Below are 16,684 nucleotides of genomic sequence, written 5' to 3'. Positions count from 1 at the left end.
TATGATGTCATTACAGTAACGTGTTACTTTGCAACACTGATCGTGATAATACGTTCTCAGGGTGTCCGATACAGATAATTACCTTAATGCTGTTTCGTATGAACTGTTCTGGCATCTGTATGCATAATGGTGATGTCAGTGGTGATGCTTTCATTTTCATATTACAATTCAGGGCTCTCTTGTTAATTGTAAATAGAAACAGGAACTGACACTGTAGGTATACTTTACCAGGTCTTGTTAAGTCTACAATTTAGAAATAACTTGAATAGGTTTTCTTATGTCAAACTCCATTCTCCTGTTTTGTGAAGCTATAGGTATGTCAAAAGATATGCATGTATAAACTGAAAGATCTGAACTGTAGTTGTGTTTTTAGTTTTTGATTTTCTGTGTGATCACAAATAAATGGAAGACATTTGGACAGATGTATCCATCCTCCTGCACGGTCACATGTCTCTGCAGTTCAAGTGTACAGTAGATGTATGTGTCAACTGGCTGATGAGTTAAACTTACTGAAGTTTTCCTCTAGTGGCACAACACAACTTCTCTATTTCTCTTCCTGCCCTTCTTTCTTCCTCGGAGTCTTTGAACACACAGCAGCACTCGCTGTTACTCTTCCTTTTGATTCCACTTTTTTCATCTGATCTAACACGACTTTAGTTTGTTTTCCTTCTTTACATTTATGCAGCTTGTTTTTGTTTTTCACATACTATTTTTTCTCCCCCTTGTTTTTGAGTTTGTCATTTAGAGTCTGTTATCCAGCTCTGTTGACTTTTGTTTGTCGTGTTGCAGGACCTTTTTTTATTCCTCGCTTTTGTTCGAGGTGAGATGTTTCTTTTTTTTATCTCACCTGCGCAATGTGACTTTCTCTGTTCCTGTGGTCTAGCAGCATTTCATGTGAAAATAAATGAACTGTAAACTCTAGATGGCAATTCAGCTAAAATGAAGAAGTAGTGAGATTCCTGCACACATGCCTCACACACATCTCGCTAATGTCTTGTACTGTTCACCCTTTGATGACCTTGGTTGTATTCACTCCTGATGGGTTTTTCTTGTTAGTTTTTTTGGTAAATTGTAATTTAGTGGCTTGGACAGAACAGCAGAAAAAACACGAGGAACACTAAGAGTTTCTTTACTAATAAAGAACTAATTCATGTATCGTACTCTCTTGAGACATATTAGTCTTGATTGGTGAGGAGGATCTACACATAATTACCACAGGTTAATGTAATTACACAGACATTTAAAGCGGGACTTACCAATGCGTGCACGATGATGCTGATGCCATTGGATATCGTGGCATCAATTAAAAGAGACAAAAACAGATGCCCTTTTGTAAAGAAAACATCCTGTATTTAGCAGCACACATATCTTATGACTTTGCTTAAGCCAATTTTTCAAAATGTTCAGTTCACGATCAGAAGGGAACATGAAAATAATGGCATTGATTAAAACTGTCAATGTGCGACTGAATAAATTAGGCCTACGAGTAAATAAATAATAAGCTGGACCACAGAGAACTGATGAATGAATTATACCCTTTTTTAGCCAATAGTTTGCTAACAGCTTCAGGGGGAAATCCTGCAATGGACACACTTTGTCCTCAAGTACCCATACATTGGCATATTTCCTTTGTATCACAGAAAACAAACCTTTCACAGTCTGCAAGTTGTTCCTTTTTTAAATTTCTTCAAAACAGATTGGTGACTTACCCTTTTTCTGTGCGTACAACAATCTCAGATCTAGCTCTGTTCATCTTTGGAGAGCACAAAGCGTCATATTTGAAATTTCATCTCGAATAAATACGCTTTATTTTCATTTGGCTGTGTTCAGTGATTGAGTTACCCTCGTGATTAACTGTCTGCTATTTTAGTGTCTCTCAACAACTGCACTTGCTTCTAAAAAAAAGAAGTCAAACCTTTCAATTCACTCTTACTCCCCTCAGACTACTTTAATAATGTTCCTTGTGGGATTATAATGTAGGAGTTGGAAATTTCATTTGTAATATGTGCAGTGTTTCGTAAGTAGGAAGCGTCTTCTGTTTCCAGCTTTTTAGTGCAGTATCTAAGTAGGTTTCATACATCAGGCCTGAGGTTTGTGACAGGATAGGACGATAAGATGAGGCCACCTTTACTTATCCTCTGTCTCTCTGACTTCCTGTGATGTACTGCCTCTGCTCTCCTGTTTCACCTCATCATTTTCTTTTGTCTACTCTTCTGTCCTTTTTCAGGCCCCTTTGGTTTAATGATTTCGCCTTATTTACTGGCTCAGGGTCTTCGGTTTTGGCGGCGCTTGCAGTTTTGCACTTGGTTGCTTTCCTTGGACAGTGCAGAATGCAACATTGGTATCAAATAACTTATTTTGTCTGTGTTTTAATGAGAACTAAATGTTACAAACAAGTGTGAAGAATGAATGATTAAGACGGGACAGAAGAACGGGTTGCAATCATGGGATACGCACAGGACGCAAATATTAAACAAACTTGACATTACATTAATTTCAATTATTTTGAAATTCTAAAAATTAAAAATATGAAAATAACCTGATTAAATGCTCAGTACTTGACATATTTGACCCTATCGATGAGACCTCAGGGAAAACATTAAGCTGCGCTGGGTTCTGAAAGAGTGATCCAGTTTCCTTCCACAGACCTGATATATGCACAGCAACTGGAAACTCTAAATTGTCCGTAGGTGTGACTGTGTTCATCCGTCTGTGTGTTAGCCCTGCAAGAGACTTGTGTCCTGCCCACTGCATGCTGGGGTACAGACTCCGGGTCTTTGCTACCCTGAAGCTTGTAGAAAGCAGAAGAAAAATACTAATAATTAAAAGTAATAAAAACCTAGCGTTCTGCACAGACCTAAACTGGCTGCACACGTTACGACTGAAACTGCAGTTTATCATGTTTTTTTGGGGTTTTTTTAGACGTGTGTCTAAAAATGTCAAAAGATGACTTCTTCACTTATATAGCTTTGTGAGGATATTTAAGTTCTTGAGGGTTTAGGGTGAATACGTTCAGTCAGCAGTTACATTAGCTCCCTGTGGTGACCTAAATAACTTCATTCATAAAGACACTGATACATGCGGGGAAACGTGAACGTACAGAACTGCCTCCCTCTCAATGTATGCGTTTCCTAAAGCAAACATCACCGCCTCGTTTCAGTTTTAGCCGTATATTGTTCACATGTGCTCGTGATGATTACTTGATCTGATGCATTTGTTTCTTTCCAAGCTGATCCTACTTTTAGCAGCCACAAAATTACAGTAAATCTAATGTATATGATGTGTTCATTTGGAGTTCATAAGGGTCTTAGATTATAATTTTTAAAAAAAGACACGTTGTTCCTTCCTCAGTGTTCGGGATGAATGTAACATGAAAGCCGGTGCACTAGCGGAATAGACCTGCTGTATAATTAGGCTGCTGAAATATTGGATTTTAAGATGTCATGTTGTTTTGTAATCTTTTGCTGATGCATATCAGAGACACCCTTTGGCTTCTTGAGCAAAGGTAGCGTTTCTATTATTTATTGCACTTTCCGCTGTTGTTTTCGGTTGATCTCTATCATGAAGCAGCTAACTGAGGCCGCTGTAGTGAAAGCATTTTGTAGGACACATTGTTGTGTTGTCTTGAAAAAAAAGGTTTCCATTGAATAAAACCAAAACATAAAGAGAAAAAAACAAATGAAAAAACAAAAACAAATACAGATTCAGCTGGATAAATCATCACGCTTCTCTTGCAACACTGAAGGGAAAATGCTGCACAGTTGCTATGGAACCCTCTGTTGCTAGGCAATAGGTTTATTATCAGAGTTTTATTTTTTTATATAAGAGGCGGTGTTTTCTTTGGCATCTCGCAAATTTGTTTTCAGAAGGCTTTTTTTCGACTGACAGGTTATGAGGAATAATGCTTCCTTTAATTAAGATCCAAGTTATTCTCTTTTGTTTATTTTCTGTGTAGATGATCAAATGCAAATGTCCAAACACAATATAACTTATGAAGTATTTCATCAGAAACCATTGCTGCAAGAGAATGTCACACATTTATGCAATATTAAACCACATATTTAGCGGTTAGCTTTCTTAAGGAGGATTCTATATCGAGTTCACCTTATGCTGGTCCTGTGTTGAATGTGCTATTGATCCTCTCTTTCTTTCTTTCTTTGTAATTTATCTGGCTTAATTTATGAAAACATCCAAATTATAAGCGCAAATATGGAGGGAATATTATCATGATGCCCTCTTGTGGCTGCACCCAGACATCAGACTGATTAAGGTTTACATTATTAGACATGTTTTTAATATATAAGAAAATACAATCGTAGTAAAGACCCAATTTAGGGAAGCCTGACTCTCTTTTTCTTTCCTCCCTGACCTGTCACGCTCTTACATGTACTATGCATAGAAACTGACATGAATCAAAGAAGCACTATTTTGACTTCTGATTATGATAAACATCTGTAATAGCAACTCCAACTGTACTTTGTAGCTGATTATGTTACATTATGCTAACACATTAAAGGAAATGCACATATTGCACATATATGTGTTAAACACATAATAAAAGTAGTAATTCTGTGTTTGAAGCATAGCATAGAAGCGGAGCTTTGGATGTTATTAACACTTCATAATGGAAGCAGTTCGTGATTTTTGCTAGTCATCAAATAGCCAGCCTAATAACATTTGAGGGACCATATATAGTCTAGAGTGTCCAAAAAAAACAAAAAACAAAAAAACCCCAAACAAAGGCATTTTTTTAACCTGCTCTATTTTCTTTATAATAAATAACGACTTTTCAGATATTAGTCAGGTTAGGATTATCAGCTAAGATTAGAAAAAAAAAACATGATTAGCAGTCAAAAGATTAGTTACAAAGACATGTGTGCCCTGCCCTCAGTTGAAATCAGGATATGCCACTCCCCAGCAATGAACGTACTTTGTTTTGATTTGAACTGCCATTGCCATGGAAAACATTAAGTGGGGCAGCTCCACTGCCCCCTACATCGGTTGCCCTGAGGCAAAATAAGGCTGTTAGACTGCAAGCTAAATGTGGCAACACATTGTTGGACTTCAGAGGACAGCATACATAATAGATGAAAAGCAAAGGAGGGGACGCAAGGGCTCAAAAAGAAAAACAATTGTCATCAAGGAATGAAATCAGATTGGCTTATTTTCTGTTTATGAACCATTTAGGAAATCTACTGGACACCACTCCATGCTAATGAGCCATGACAATAATGACTTCAGCTACTGGCAAGAAAAGAAACACATTTATATCTTATTCGTTTAAAGCAGTAGTTCTCAAAATGTGGGATGGGACCCACTGTTGGGGTCCCATCACAGTCACTGCAGGAGCAAGGGGGAAAATATGGAGTGAATGAGATCACTGACTGATTTGTATTTTAAAAAACAAAGATGAGTTTATTGATCCTTTGCCTTTTATTGACCTTTATTTTAATAAAATTCAACCTGATGAAAATTGTGCAAGTTTCTCTTTGGTGCCTGCCTTTCAGTAAATGTGACCAGCATAAGCTTCTCCATCCTTTAAGATAGCGCTACTGGTCTTTTCATCCATTATTTTAACTAAATAGTCAGCGTCCTTCTGGGGAAAAAAAGACAACAACATACGGAGGTCAGCCTTGAGAGTTTGAGAGTTCCTTTCAAACCCGATGTCATGACTGATGAATCTGACTGAATTCCAGGACAGGACGCTACTTGACCAAACAATAATGATTTGTCATCATTGCCACCATCTATAGTATATTTATGGTCTGTTTCAATCTAAAAGGCAGCATCATTTGCAAAATTACCATTCGAGTACATTAACTACAACTTAAAACTAGCAAACGAGATTAGAAATCCTTCAGGTTTCCTGGGGGTCACACATGAAGGTGGAATTAGGATTCTTTCTCATAGACTGCCCCCTGCTGGCCGCTAGAAAAAATGTAGGTTTAAAGCACATTTGTATCATATTCACTTTTCAGACCCAGAGGCAGTTGCCATCTTTTATTTACATGCTATGGGCATTAAGAAGACTTCAGTCTAGTCACCTCTGCTGATACTGTGAAAGCTTGGGAAAATATTATACATTACATCTTAATGTCCACCTAAAAAAAACCCACACTAAATTGTGTTGTGATGTTAGAGTACAAATTCACCCAAATCAAATGAAGAGCAAATAAAATAAGAAAAACATAGTATTATGTTTATAATCATGATGCCCTGCTACAGAGAACCCATTTTAAACACTTACATTTAAAATGATTAATGTGATTAATTGATTCTTTACCACCAACAATGCTCGCCTTTACAGTCAACCCATGTAGCACACACGCACAGGAAAATCTTCATGCTGTTAGAGCATGTGGTCATTACACTGCCATGCGAGTGGACATCAAAAAACCCCACAGGGTGACTTTAATTTAGTAAAATTTCAGTAAATCTGTTCTGTTCCCTGAGTGATGTCCCTGTGCCCAGTTTCACGAGGAACCACATGAGGAGAAACCAGTAGGCGACTAAAGATCAACTCATATTGTTTTTGCCTCTTTTCCATTTTAATGCACCACATCTATGCCCAGACCATCATCAGACATGTGCTACAAGCTGTTCCTACTGCGATGCTGGCCAGCAACCCGTCAGCGAGCCAGAGCAGGCTGACACATTCAGAGGCTTCTTGAAAAACTTAGTGTTACATGCTAGTTCGCTAATTGTTCGCACACAATATGGCTTGCCTTGGGACATTATGATCTCTTCCTCTTATTCGCACCCTTCTTTTTCCACAGATCCCAACCTTTGATAAATTATTAAAAAGACAGACTAAGAGATGGTTGGAAACATTTGCAGCGGAGAACAAGAAAGTATGTGGTGGCTACTGTTGGGGGTTTTTTTTAATTTTTTTTTTATGAAAATCAACGTCTAATGGTGTTTGTTTTCGTTCCAACTTGTGAAGTGCAAGTGCAGGCAACAGTTTTATTTCAAGAAAGCTGTGGTAGTGAAGTGAGTGACTCTGCTCCTCTAAAGCAGGGTCAACATATGCAGAGGGAGACAGGGAGGGAGGGTGGGAGAGAGAGAGGTGAGATTTGGTGCTTTCTGTTTTCATCTAGCGAACGAATGTACTTTGGCATCTCTGGGGAAAACAGTTGCTGGTTGCTTTCACAAAGTGTGATGGAAAATGGCCCTATACCCCCTTCCATCATCCATTTTTTAAGGAAAAGATGGGTCAGGAAAGATGACAGAGCTTTAGGGTATTTAGAGTAGTGGGACGAGTCAAAGAAGAAGAATTTGCAGAGTATAGGAGAGAACGTGTGCGGGTCTTTCAGTCAGATCCCCAGAATAGTAGCAGATTCATTCATGTTATCACATTTTATCATAAAATATCATAGAATGTTTGTATTGTTGCTGTTTTTTGATCGTCTGATTCTGTTGTGTTTTACAGCGGACATCTGATATGCCTTTTAATTCTCTAAAGCCATAGATTGTTGCAGTGAGGCTTCGGGGGTTATTTCATGACCCTCAAGATTGCACCGATCAGGCATAGTATTATGAGCACTGACAGGTGAAGTGAATAACACTGATTATCTCTTCATCGTGACACCTGTTAGTGGGTGGGATATATTAGGGAGCAAGTGAACATTTTGTCCTCAAAGTTCATGTGTTAGAAGCAGGAAAAATAGGCTAGAGTAAGGTTTTGATAGGTAGACGACTGGGTCAGAGCTTCTCCAAAACGGCAACTCTTGTGGGATGTTTCTGGTCTGTAGTGGTCAGTATCTATCAAAAGTGATAATACTCTCCTGGGAAACCTTGCTGTCCTGCCATCTATGTGGATGTTACTTTGACACGTACCACTTACCTAAGCATTGCTGCAGACCATGTGCACCCTTTGATGGAAATGGTACTCCCTGATGGCCATGGTCACTGTCAGCAGGATAATGCGCCCTGCCACGAAGCAAAAAGTGTTCAGGAATGGTTTGAGAAGCAAAACAATGAGTCTAAGGTGTTGACTTCACCTCCAAATTCCCCAGATCTCAATCCAATTGAGTATCTTTAGGATGTATTGTACACCCAGGTCCGAAGGCTCCACCTCTCAACTTACATGACTTGAAGGGTCTGTTGCTAACATCTTGGTATCAGAAACTACTTTACACCTACAGGGGTCCAGTACAGGGTCCATGGGTCTGGGCTGTTTTAGCAGCAAAAGAGAGACCAACACAATATGAGGCAGGTGGTCATAATGTTATGCCTGATGTGTAGTACGCAAATGGTAACACAGTTCTAATCCCATTAACTAATTTGCCAATCCAACTATTGTGACCACTTAACATATGTGCTAATATTTCATACATGACAAAGCTGCCACAGGTTTTGTTTTTAAATTTAACAATGTTTTACCCACACATGTGTGTCAGTACAGTTACACCTATAGGTTGCAGATGATAGTTTAAGCAGAATGATGCACTGAAATGTGTAACATAAGTGTCGTTAAGGAGGAATGAGGTGCAAAATGATTTATTGGGTATGATCGTGATATAAATCATTTGTTTTAGCCACATTCAACAACCGTCTTGGCTTCCTGGTCACGTCAGTGAGCACTCTGTTCTGAATTGCTTGGAGATCTCGGACCCCGCTGTATTTTTAAAAAAAAAGTTGTTCCAGAGTGCTGGAGTACAATTAAATGTTCTAATGCGGTACACAATTAAATATTTAATAAAGGAAGTGGATGTTGCACCAGTATGAAAAGAGAAACACAGACAATCTGTCAGTGCCAATTGCAGTATTATTTAGTATAATTGATGAAGTTTGTCAAAACACAAACAGTTTAAATAAGTCGATTAGTCATCAAAGCTAATTCTAGCAGAAATGTTTATTTCATTCACCTTTCTGCTGAAACAAAATGTTCCTAGTCATTATGTTGGTCAGAGTTGGTCATGAATTAGACTGCACAGTTTGTTCCATGCTCTAAGCTACAGAGGCAAGACATAAAGTTTATGGATCGATGTTTGTATCACAGAAACACACACTATAGTTATTGAGAGCAGACTGACAGGCTAGATTGAACTCTATTTTTAGCCATAATCAGAAGCATAGTCATGGGGACTCTTTATGCATCTAGACTCTGTATGGTGAGATTATTTGGGCAGATCTGGGTTATGTTAGTGATTTTTATACACTTAAAATCCTTATGGCCTCTGAACTGTGCAAGTTTCCAACCTTTAACATCACCACAGCTCTCGTCATCTAAAGCAGCTGTCAACTTTTTTTTTCTTATTAATATATATTTTTTTTATTTCAGAGTGTTATATTTTTAGAGGATCCAGAGGTGAAGTCTTAGATCTGTTTTGGGCAAAGAATCTGTCTATGTGAACTTGTGCAGTATAACCATCAGCTGTATGTCACTCTCTGACTCTGTGACTCACAATAGGCTATAACAATATACATATTCATAAAATGTGTTAATTATATTGTGTTATTACAAAAAAGTAATTATTGGTGGTGCTTTCTACTTGATACTTCTGTCCCAATGAAACTCCAAAAAATTTTTTTTCGCTTTCAGTACCTATTACCAGCAGCTAATGCTGAGGAATCTCACTGTGCAGTTAAAACTGTGCAGGAAATGATGGCCTAGTAAACTTTTATTTAAAAAAGAGAAAATTCGAAGAAACAATCAGCATAACAAACCAGTCATTGCTTGTGATAAAAAAAAGTTATCATGCCGTCCTTATTCCTTTCTATTTTCTAATTAATGTGTGCCACCAGTCCCTGAAAAATGATATACTGTAGATGCAGTATATCCATGCATATGATATACAGTAGTATATCACATGCAGTTCACACAGCAGCAGTGCACTAATAACGTAGCTATCGCATTGATTCATTTTAGTAAAAAGCTATAAGTCTGATGTCTTTCGGGTATGTATGATGATATATTAGATTGTACACACTGCAGCAGAGTTGCTTTTTTTCCTCTCGTAGTTATGATTCCTATGCAAATGCCACTTCCACTATAAAACTGTGGCACATCATCTGAATTCCCTGATTCAGCTTTGCCACATGAACCAATCACTGATCTGCTATTGCTGTTTCTGTTTTCCGTGTCAGCAAATTATATTTTGTGGCTCCATCAACCAAAATAAAGGTGACTTAGTTTGAAGAACAGGGAATGGGAAGGCTGTATTTTGCACCAATAAAACACTGAGAACTAATGGTAACAGATCTGTTCCCCCAGTTAAGGCCAATGCAAGGCATTAAGAAAAGAACAAGCAAGCTTATTGCAGTTATGTATCTACGTTTTTTAGTGTTACAGTGTGCCTTCCTGTATTTGAGGCAGTGTCTCATGCGTATTCATGACTGTATACAGCACAGTCACATGGTGTCACTGGCTGTTGGTTGCAGCGACTGTGGTTTTATGTGCACTGTGAATGCATACACCTCGTAAACCTAAAGTTGTGTGACGACTGAAATGGGTATGTGGTTATTGCATTTGTAAGAGAGTCAGCATGCATATCTGTCACATGCACTATAATCATGTAAATGAGGCGTGGTTCACTCTTTTCGTTCTTTTACATAAACTGCTAGTATAGAAACGTGTATGTACGAGAGCATTTTCTCCGTGTGGTTTCAGAGGCTTCTGAAAGGGGCTCATATTTTACGCTGGGCTTTGCATCCACCCACTGGCAACTGCACATATTAAGCACTAACCTTTATATTTGTGCTCAGTGTGATTTTTTTTGTCTTTTTGGGGATGGGGGTATTTGAGCTGTTGAACAAGGGTACAGTGCATTTTCGGTAAAAAAAAAAAATGGCTGTTTTCATATGCAAAAACATAACACAGTGTCGATTTTTGCATCAGTCAGTACACAAAATCTGATGTGGCTGGGTGGATGCTGCTGAATTTATCAAGCAGTTTAATGTTAGCGCATCGCTTCAAAATATGTGTGTTTAAGAAGAAAAGAAAAAATAAAAGCGCTTTGGTGACGCCAAGTTTTCCTTTCTCCTCAGGTCCTCCAGTCGTCGTAGGAATGAGCATCAACATAGCAAGTATAGACTCCATCTCAGAAGTAAACATGGTAAGTTCAGATCTCATTGTTTTAAGGAGGGCTTCACACTAGGAACTCCCAACCTTGCAAGAAGAGACTAGATTCATGCTAAACCATGCAAATATTAAATATCAGATACCAAAATTCCCCAAAAATATATCTCAAACACTCGCTATGAAAAATATCTGAATATTTCTGTGTTGACTGTCACATCTATTTTTATTTATAGCCTGCAGCACATTTAAATAATAAAAGATGATCCAAAGTGCTTTAGAGACAAGCACATTTAAATTCCAGGTCTTCAAAATTAGTGTTTTTTGAAGACTTGAAAATACATGAAAAGCTTAAAGGTGTGTTTTGGTGTGCTCACTAATTACTGTGGTATCCGATCACAGTGATTTAGTGGTCAAATTGCAAATTAATGATCATTCTAATCAGTATTGGCAATATTATCCCTGCATTTACTTTGCATGGGATCACTACCAAGTAAATAACTATCACACAGCACTTGCAAATACCAAGGCAAATACTTGCTTACAGAATCAGCAAAGGCAGGATTGCTCAAAGGCTTTCCAGCTACAAACACTACTAACTGTGTTTTGTACAGTTCAGTTGGACTGAACAGCCACACAGACTGTGGATACGTGTGATGGTGGACAACCGCTTCTGCTTGTTACTGAATGAGACACTGAGATTTGACTGCAGGTTCTTTTTTCTTTCCTTTTTTTCATCATTACTCCTCACACTAGTTTGCAGGTAATATACAACGTGTTCGTTTGCTCTGACAAAGACTGTCAGAGAGGCAGGCTGGAGTACTGGATAAGGCAATATGGCTGATGTCTGAAAAATGACATCATCCTGTCTCTTAGCGTTCTTTTTCTTTCACTCAGCATGATATAGCCGCCCACATAGTGTGGCAGCTTTTTAAAAATTATGATTATTGTTATTATTTTCTGCTGTATGGCTTTTTTTTGCTTCTGGAGTGATGGAATAATTTTCCAAAAATTCAAAGTTTATTTGTGATTTGACATACATCTAACAATCCCCTAAAGTTGATTCTGTTCATCTGGGCGTAGCGTTTTGTAGGAGAAATATTTCATCACTCATCCAAGTGACTTCTTCAGACTCAGCTGACTGCAGGTTTCCCCAATCTTATAAACAGTACATTTGCATAATGACTGAAACCAGCCCACTGAAGGAACAACGGGCTGGGAGGTCAGATGTCAGGTTAATTACGCAAATTCTCATGACCATTGATCAACAACCACTAACCAAAACCCACTGATCAATGGCCATGAGTACCATTCACAGAGAGTTGGGGAATGGCTGCAATCACAGCATCAACTTTTGGAGATTTACTTTCCTGGATGATTGAGAATGCATCAAGACATCTAACAATCAGTCACTCAGACTGATTATTAAAAATTCACGGTCTTAATGAAACAAAAACATAAAATGTCAGTGTTTTCCGCCCGTCGATGCGTTTGCAGGTTTTTGAGTAGCAGAAAATTTCATTGGGTTGTGTTTTTTAAAATGACGTTAGAGTGCCTTTCCTCAAATTTGCATCTAAAATTGCTGATTATTAATGAGAAATGTCACTGAAAGGGGTGATTGAGTTGTTTATCAGTAGTTTGGTTTAGTTCTCATTACGAGCCCCGTGGCCATTCATTTGTACACGGGTGAGGCGTTTTCTGAAAAAATATTATGTCATTAATAATAAATCAGAAAGGAAGGATACCAGATCTCTTAATAGGCATCATGCTCAAATGCAGAGTGTGGGTAAACTTGTTATTTAACTCTAATAATCTGAGATGCATCGAAAGCCGCCGTTTTGTTTTTTTTTGCACTTTGTAGGTTTTACATTAAGCGCCTGTACTCGTGTTTTTCTCAGCACTATTAACAGCACAGCCCTTTGGCTACAGGGGATACATTAGCTGCAAGACGATATTTCTCCACTTCACTGCATTTCTCCTCCTAATCCTTCTCTCTCACGCTTTTCCTTAACACAATCAGAAACATTAGATGTTTTTTCCTGATCTGAGATTCACTTAAGCATCTTCTAGTTTCTTCTGCACCTAACTTTTGAGCAGCAGTTAATCTAAAACAACTGTCTACTTTTCCCCTTGAGTACAGTTGAGTACTTTTTTGTTTCTTTGTTTGTTTTTTGCCTGTGGTTTATGTTGGTTTTTCCTTTACTTCTTCCCAGGACTATACCATCACAATGTATTTCCAGCAGAGCTGGCGAGATAAACGGTTGGCCTACGGTGAGCTGAACCTAAACCTAACTCTGGACAACCGTGTAGCAGACCAGCTTTGGCTCCCTGACACCTACTTCCTTAATGACAAGAAGTCCTTTCTTCATGGTGTGACAGTAAAAAACCGTATGATCCGACTGCACCCTGATGGCACCGTCTTATATGGATTAAGGTAAGAGCAGTAAAAACGCTACGCACTACGTGGGTTGCTGGTTAATTTTAATGTGGCTTATCAGGCAAGCATCGGTGCTGTGGATACATTGTGCCACACTCTTCTGTCTTTCTTTTTCTCTGTTTACCGTCCAACTGTTGTTTTATTTGCTTTCACATCATAATAGCAATGCTGTGACACTAAGAGTGCAGTTAATTTTTAGGTTGATGACTATTGGTTGCTGCGACCGTGTGAAATGAACTTTTAAGTAGACCAGGTCTACAACAACCCGCAAACAGTCTCTGTCTGCAGAGCAACTTTGGTATGTCAGGCTGGGAAAACATGGCAATAGGACAGAGTCAGTGTACTATCAGTTTGCTATCATGTCCTATTGAATGGGGTCAAGATGGCAATTACATGTAATCTGTTTGTGATAATATCCAGTTAATAAAGTAATCCAGCCCAAACCAATTCCTCCAAAAACAGTGACATAGGTGTTCCAGGACTTCAACTGAACTACAAAATGACACAGGTACTCACCAGCCTTGCTTTTGTACAGCAATATAACCAAACTACAACCAGTTGAGTTGATCCCCCTGTTGGAAAGTGGCCTGTCACAGGCGTGCCCTTATCAGTGAATACTGACTCAAATAGATAGCAATGCGTTTGGAAGTTAGTTAGTTATTTTGTCTGCAATCTGTCTGAGACTGACTGTTTAAGTCAGAATTGCTTGCCTTCCACCAGGCAACCTGTGCAGTCACCTTGCTGTTGCCACAGCTATTCACAGTTGGGCACCAAATCAGAAAAAAAAAAATCAATCCAATCAACTTGCAACCACCAATCTTTTACAAGGAGGTTGCTTTCCTGTCTTTGCTGTAGCATGACTGAGCCATTTAATGTTAATACAGATGAGACTGCGTAATTATTATTTATCATTTTTATCATTACCAAAGTTTGTTACACAGCTGAACTTAGAGGCAGATTGGCTCTTGCAGTCTCAACAGGTCAAGTGAGAAGGAACTGGACACCATGAAATGTCCCAGTGTGAGTGTGGCTATGTGCAGCTCCATTTTCCTCAGCAACTGATTAGAAATCTTTCCAGGATGTTTCTCTGCCCACAGCCTGGAAGGAAACTGGACAGAGTTCTTGTTGCCTTTTACATTTTACTTTTATACTAGAAGAAGTCTAAGCCCCAGAAAATATAATGTGAGCACAGAAAAACATTCCACGTGTGCCAGTAAAGGACCCGTCTCACTGTGACCATAAACAGCATTAGCCGTAAAATAAATAGTACAGCAGAATCATAAGTATTTCGATATTGATAAAACTTTTGCAAACTGCTGAACATCCATACATACAGCTCTTACGATCACCTGAACAACTGTTGCTGTGCTGCCGGCCATTTCCTTCATCAAGTGGTATATTTTACTAACCTTAAACCACATTTAAGCTGGAAAAACAAGATCACCTCTGCTAGCCCATATCATCTGGTCCTTTGGCAGGATGAAATATGACAGATTTATTTTTGGTAACAACAAACAGACTTTCAAGTTTTATTTTTAAAGTTAATGGTCTGCAAAGTTATAAGCTTGACCTGAAACAATCACAATGTTTTGGAAGCAGTGACGAATACATTAAAGCAAAGGTTCATTGACCCAGAAAGGCTAAAAAAAAAAGGTTTAAAATGCTCACCACCTCAATGTCCCAGATCACTGTGACGAACCAGACAATTCAGTCAACAGCAAATGCGCACAGAGGGACCCATCTAAAAATCCCCTGGGCACTGCTTAAAGTAAGGTTTATGGAACTCACAATGGATTGCTGCTTTTCTTAACACAAGTTATTAAAATAAAGTAGTGTGACAGAGGCAAAGAAGCTGGGAAGGCGTTTTGTTCGCCGAATAAAGGAAAATGTCAGCGACAGGGTTTACATCATATGAAGTAATGAATTATTAATGCGATAATCAGCATTCAGAAATGCCAAATTACCAAATTGGTGCTGACACAAAAGGAGATGTGACTGCAAAAGTATTTCTTTTTCTTCTTATGACTCGTCACAGGGCTATTATCACTTCAACAGAAATGCATCCTCACTGATGCAGAGGTGGCAAACAAATATCTGTGAGACGGTTTCATCTGGATCTACTGTGACAATTCCACACAGGCATGCCAAGCTAATTTTAGCTTCTGACCAGACAAGTACAATCTGTACTTGTGTTTCTGTTCTCCAAGTCAGGAATAGGATGAATATATTATTTTAACAAAACAAAAAAAAAGAGTTGCTGTTTGATGGGGAACGTTATATATCCAACATTGTTTACATACATCCAGCTGATGATCACATTGGGAACGACTAGAGGGGGACTTGGAGAGTACATCCTTTATGAAGGCGAGTACACTATTTTGGTATTTTAAGGAAGGGAACTTGAAAAAAAGTATTTAAAATTGTTCCATGCAGGTACTAATTAAGCAAACAGAAAAATAGCACGAACAAAATAGCATATACCAAGTGAAATCTCTGACTTTACCCCATTAAATATTTAGCTTTGTTAGTTTTTGAATGTGTGTGGAATAAAATAACAACTTTGTGCAGCGGCCAATTTAAGCAGGTGGAGACTTGTGCCAAAATGGTACCAAATGACACTGCGCCACCTGATCTGAATAAACATTCCCAGCTGCTCCACTCAGCGCAGCTCAACACATGCAGGTTCCTCTGTGCCCGCAGAAAGAGGCACAAGGGTAGCAAAAATGGACCAGAGCCAGAAGAAAATTGCATTACACCTGCATTTGCACTTCGGCTGGCTTTTTATTCCGCATGCACGAAATGGAAAGCGAAGTCCGTTCCAGGGGATTTTAACGTCAGCTAATTCTTCAACAGCTCGTCCTGAGACGTACTACAGTTTGGTGTTGTCTGCTGTAAGCTGTATAGTAGATGGTCTCAGATTTGATTTTTGTCAGCAGTGTGTAATTAGAAAAAAGTGCATAATCGTACATGCAGTGGTGATTCCAGGGCCTTTATAAGCTTCCCATGAGCGTGTAATGAAATTGCTTTCTTGATTTGTTCGTCTTTTGCCCAGAGGTTGTGAGGACAACCAGAACAGACAATGCACAATAAATGTTTGTAGTCTGAGTTCAAGCCAATTGATTGTTGTGACTCTCAAATCAGAGTGCCTGAGGTTTTCGGTGTCTTTAAATGGATTTTATTGCAGCCCCTCCCCGTTTGAGTCTATCCCCCACGTCCTGCTACTGAGC

General features: G+C 38.7%; 1 protein-coding gene across 2 annotated transcripts in view; it reads left to right on the top strand.

Annotated features, from left to right (window-relative positions):
- The window catches only part of gabrb4 (gamma-aminobutyric acid type A receptor subunit beta4), a 53,967-nt gene that overhangs the window by 22,686 nt on the left and 14,597 nt on the right, over positions 1-16,684 (top strand). For both annotated transcript variants that reach the window (XM_026181780.1, XM_026181779.1), the window contains exons 3-4: positions 10,990-11,057; positions 13,234-13,454. In XM_026181780.1, coding sequence (XP_026037565.1) covers positions 10,990-11,057; positions 13,234-13,454 — 289 coding nt within the window. The remainder of the gene's footprint in view (positions 1-10,989; positions 11,058-13,233; positions 13,455-16,684) is intronic.

The sequence above is a fragment of the Astatotilapia calliptera genome, chromosome 10 (assembly GCF_900246225.1).
Source record: "Astatotilapia calliptera chromosome 10, fAstCal1.2, whole genome shotgun sequence".
Taxonomy (NCBI): Eukaryota; Metazoa; Chordata; class Actinopteri; order Cichliformes; family Cichlidae; genus Astatotilapia; species Astatotilapia calliptera.
This window is presented reverse-complemented; position numbering and strand designations above follow the sequence as displayed.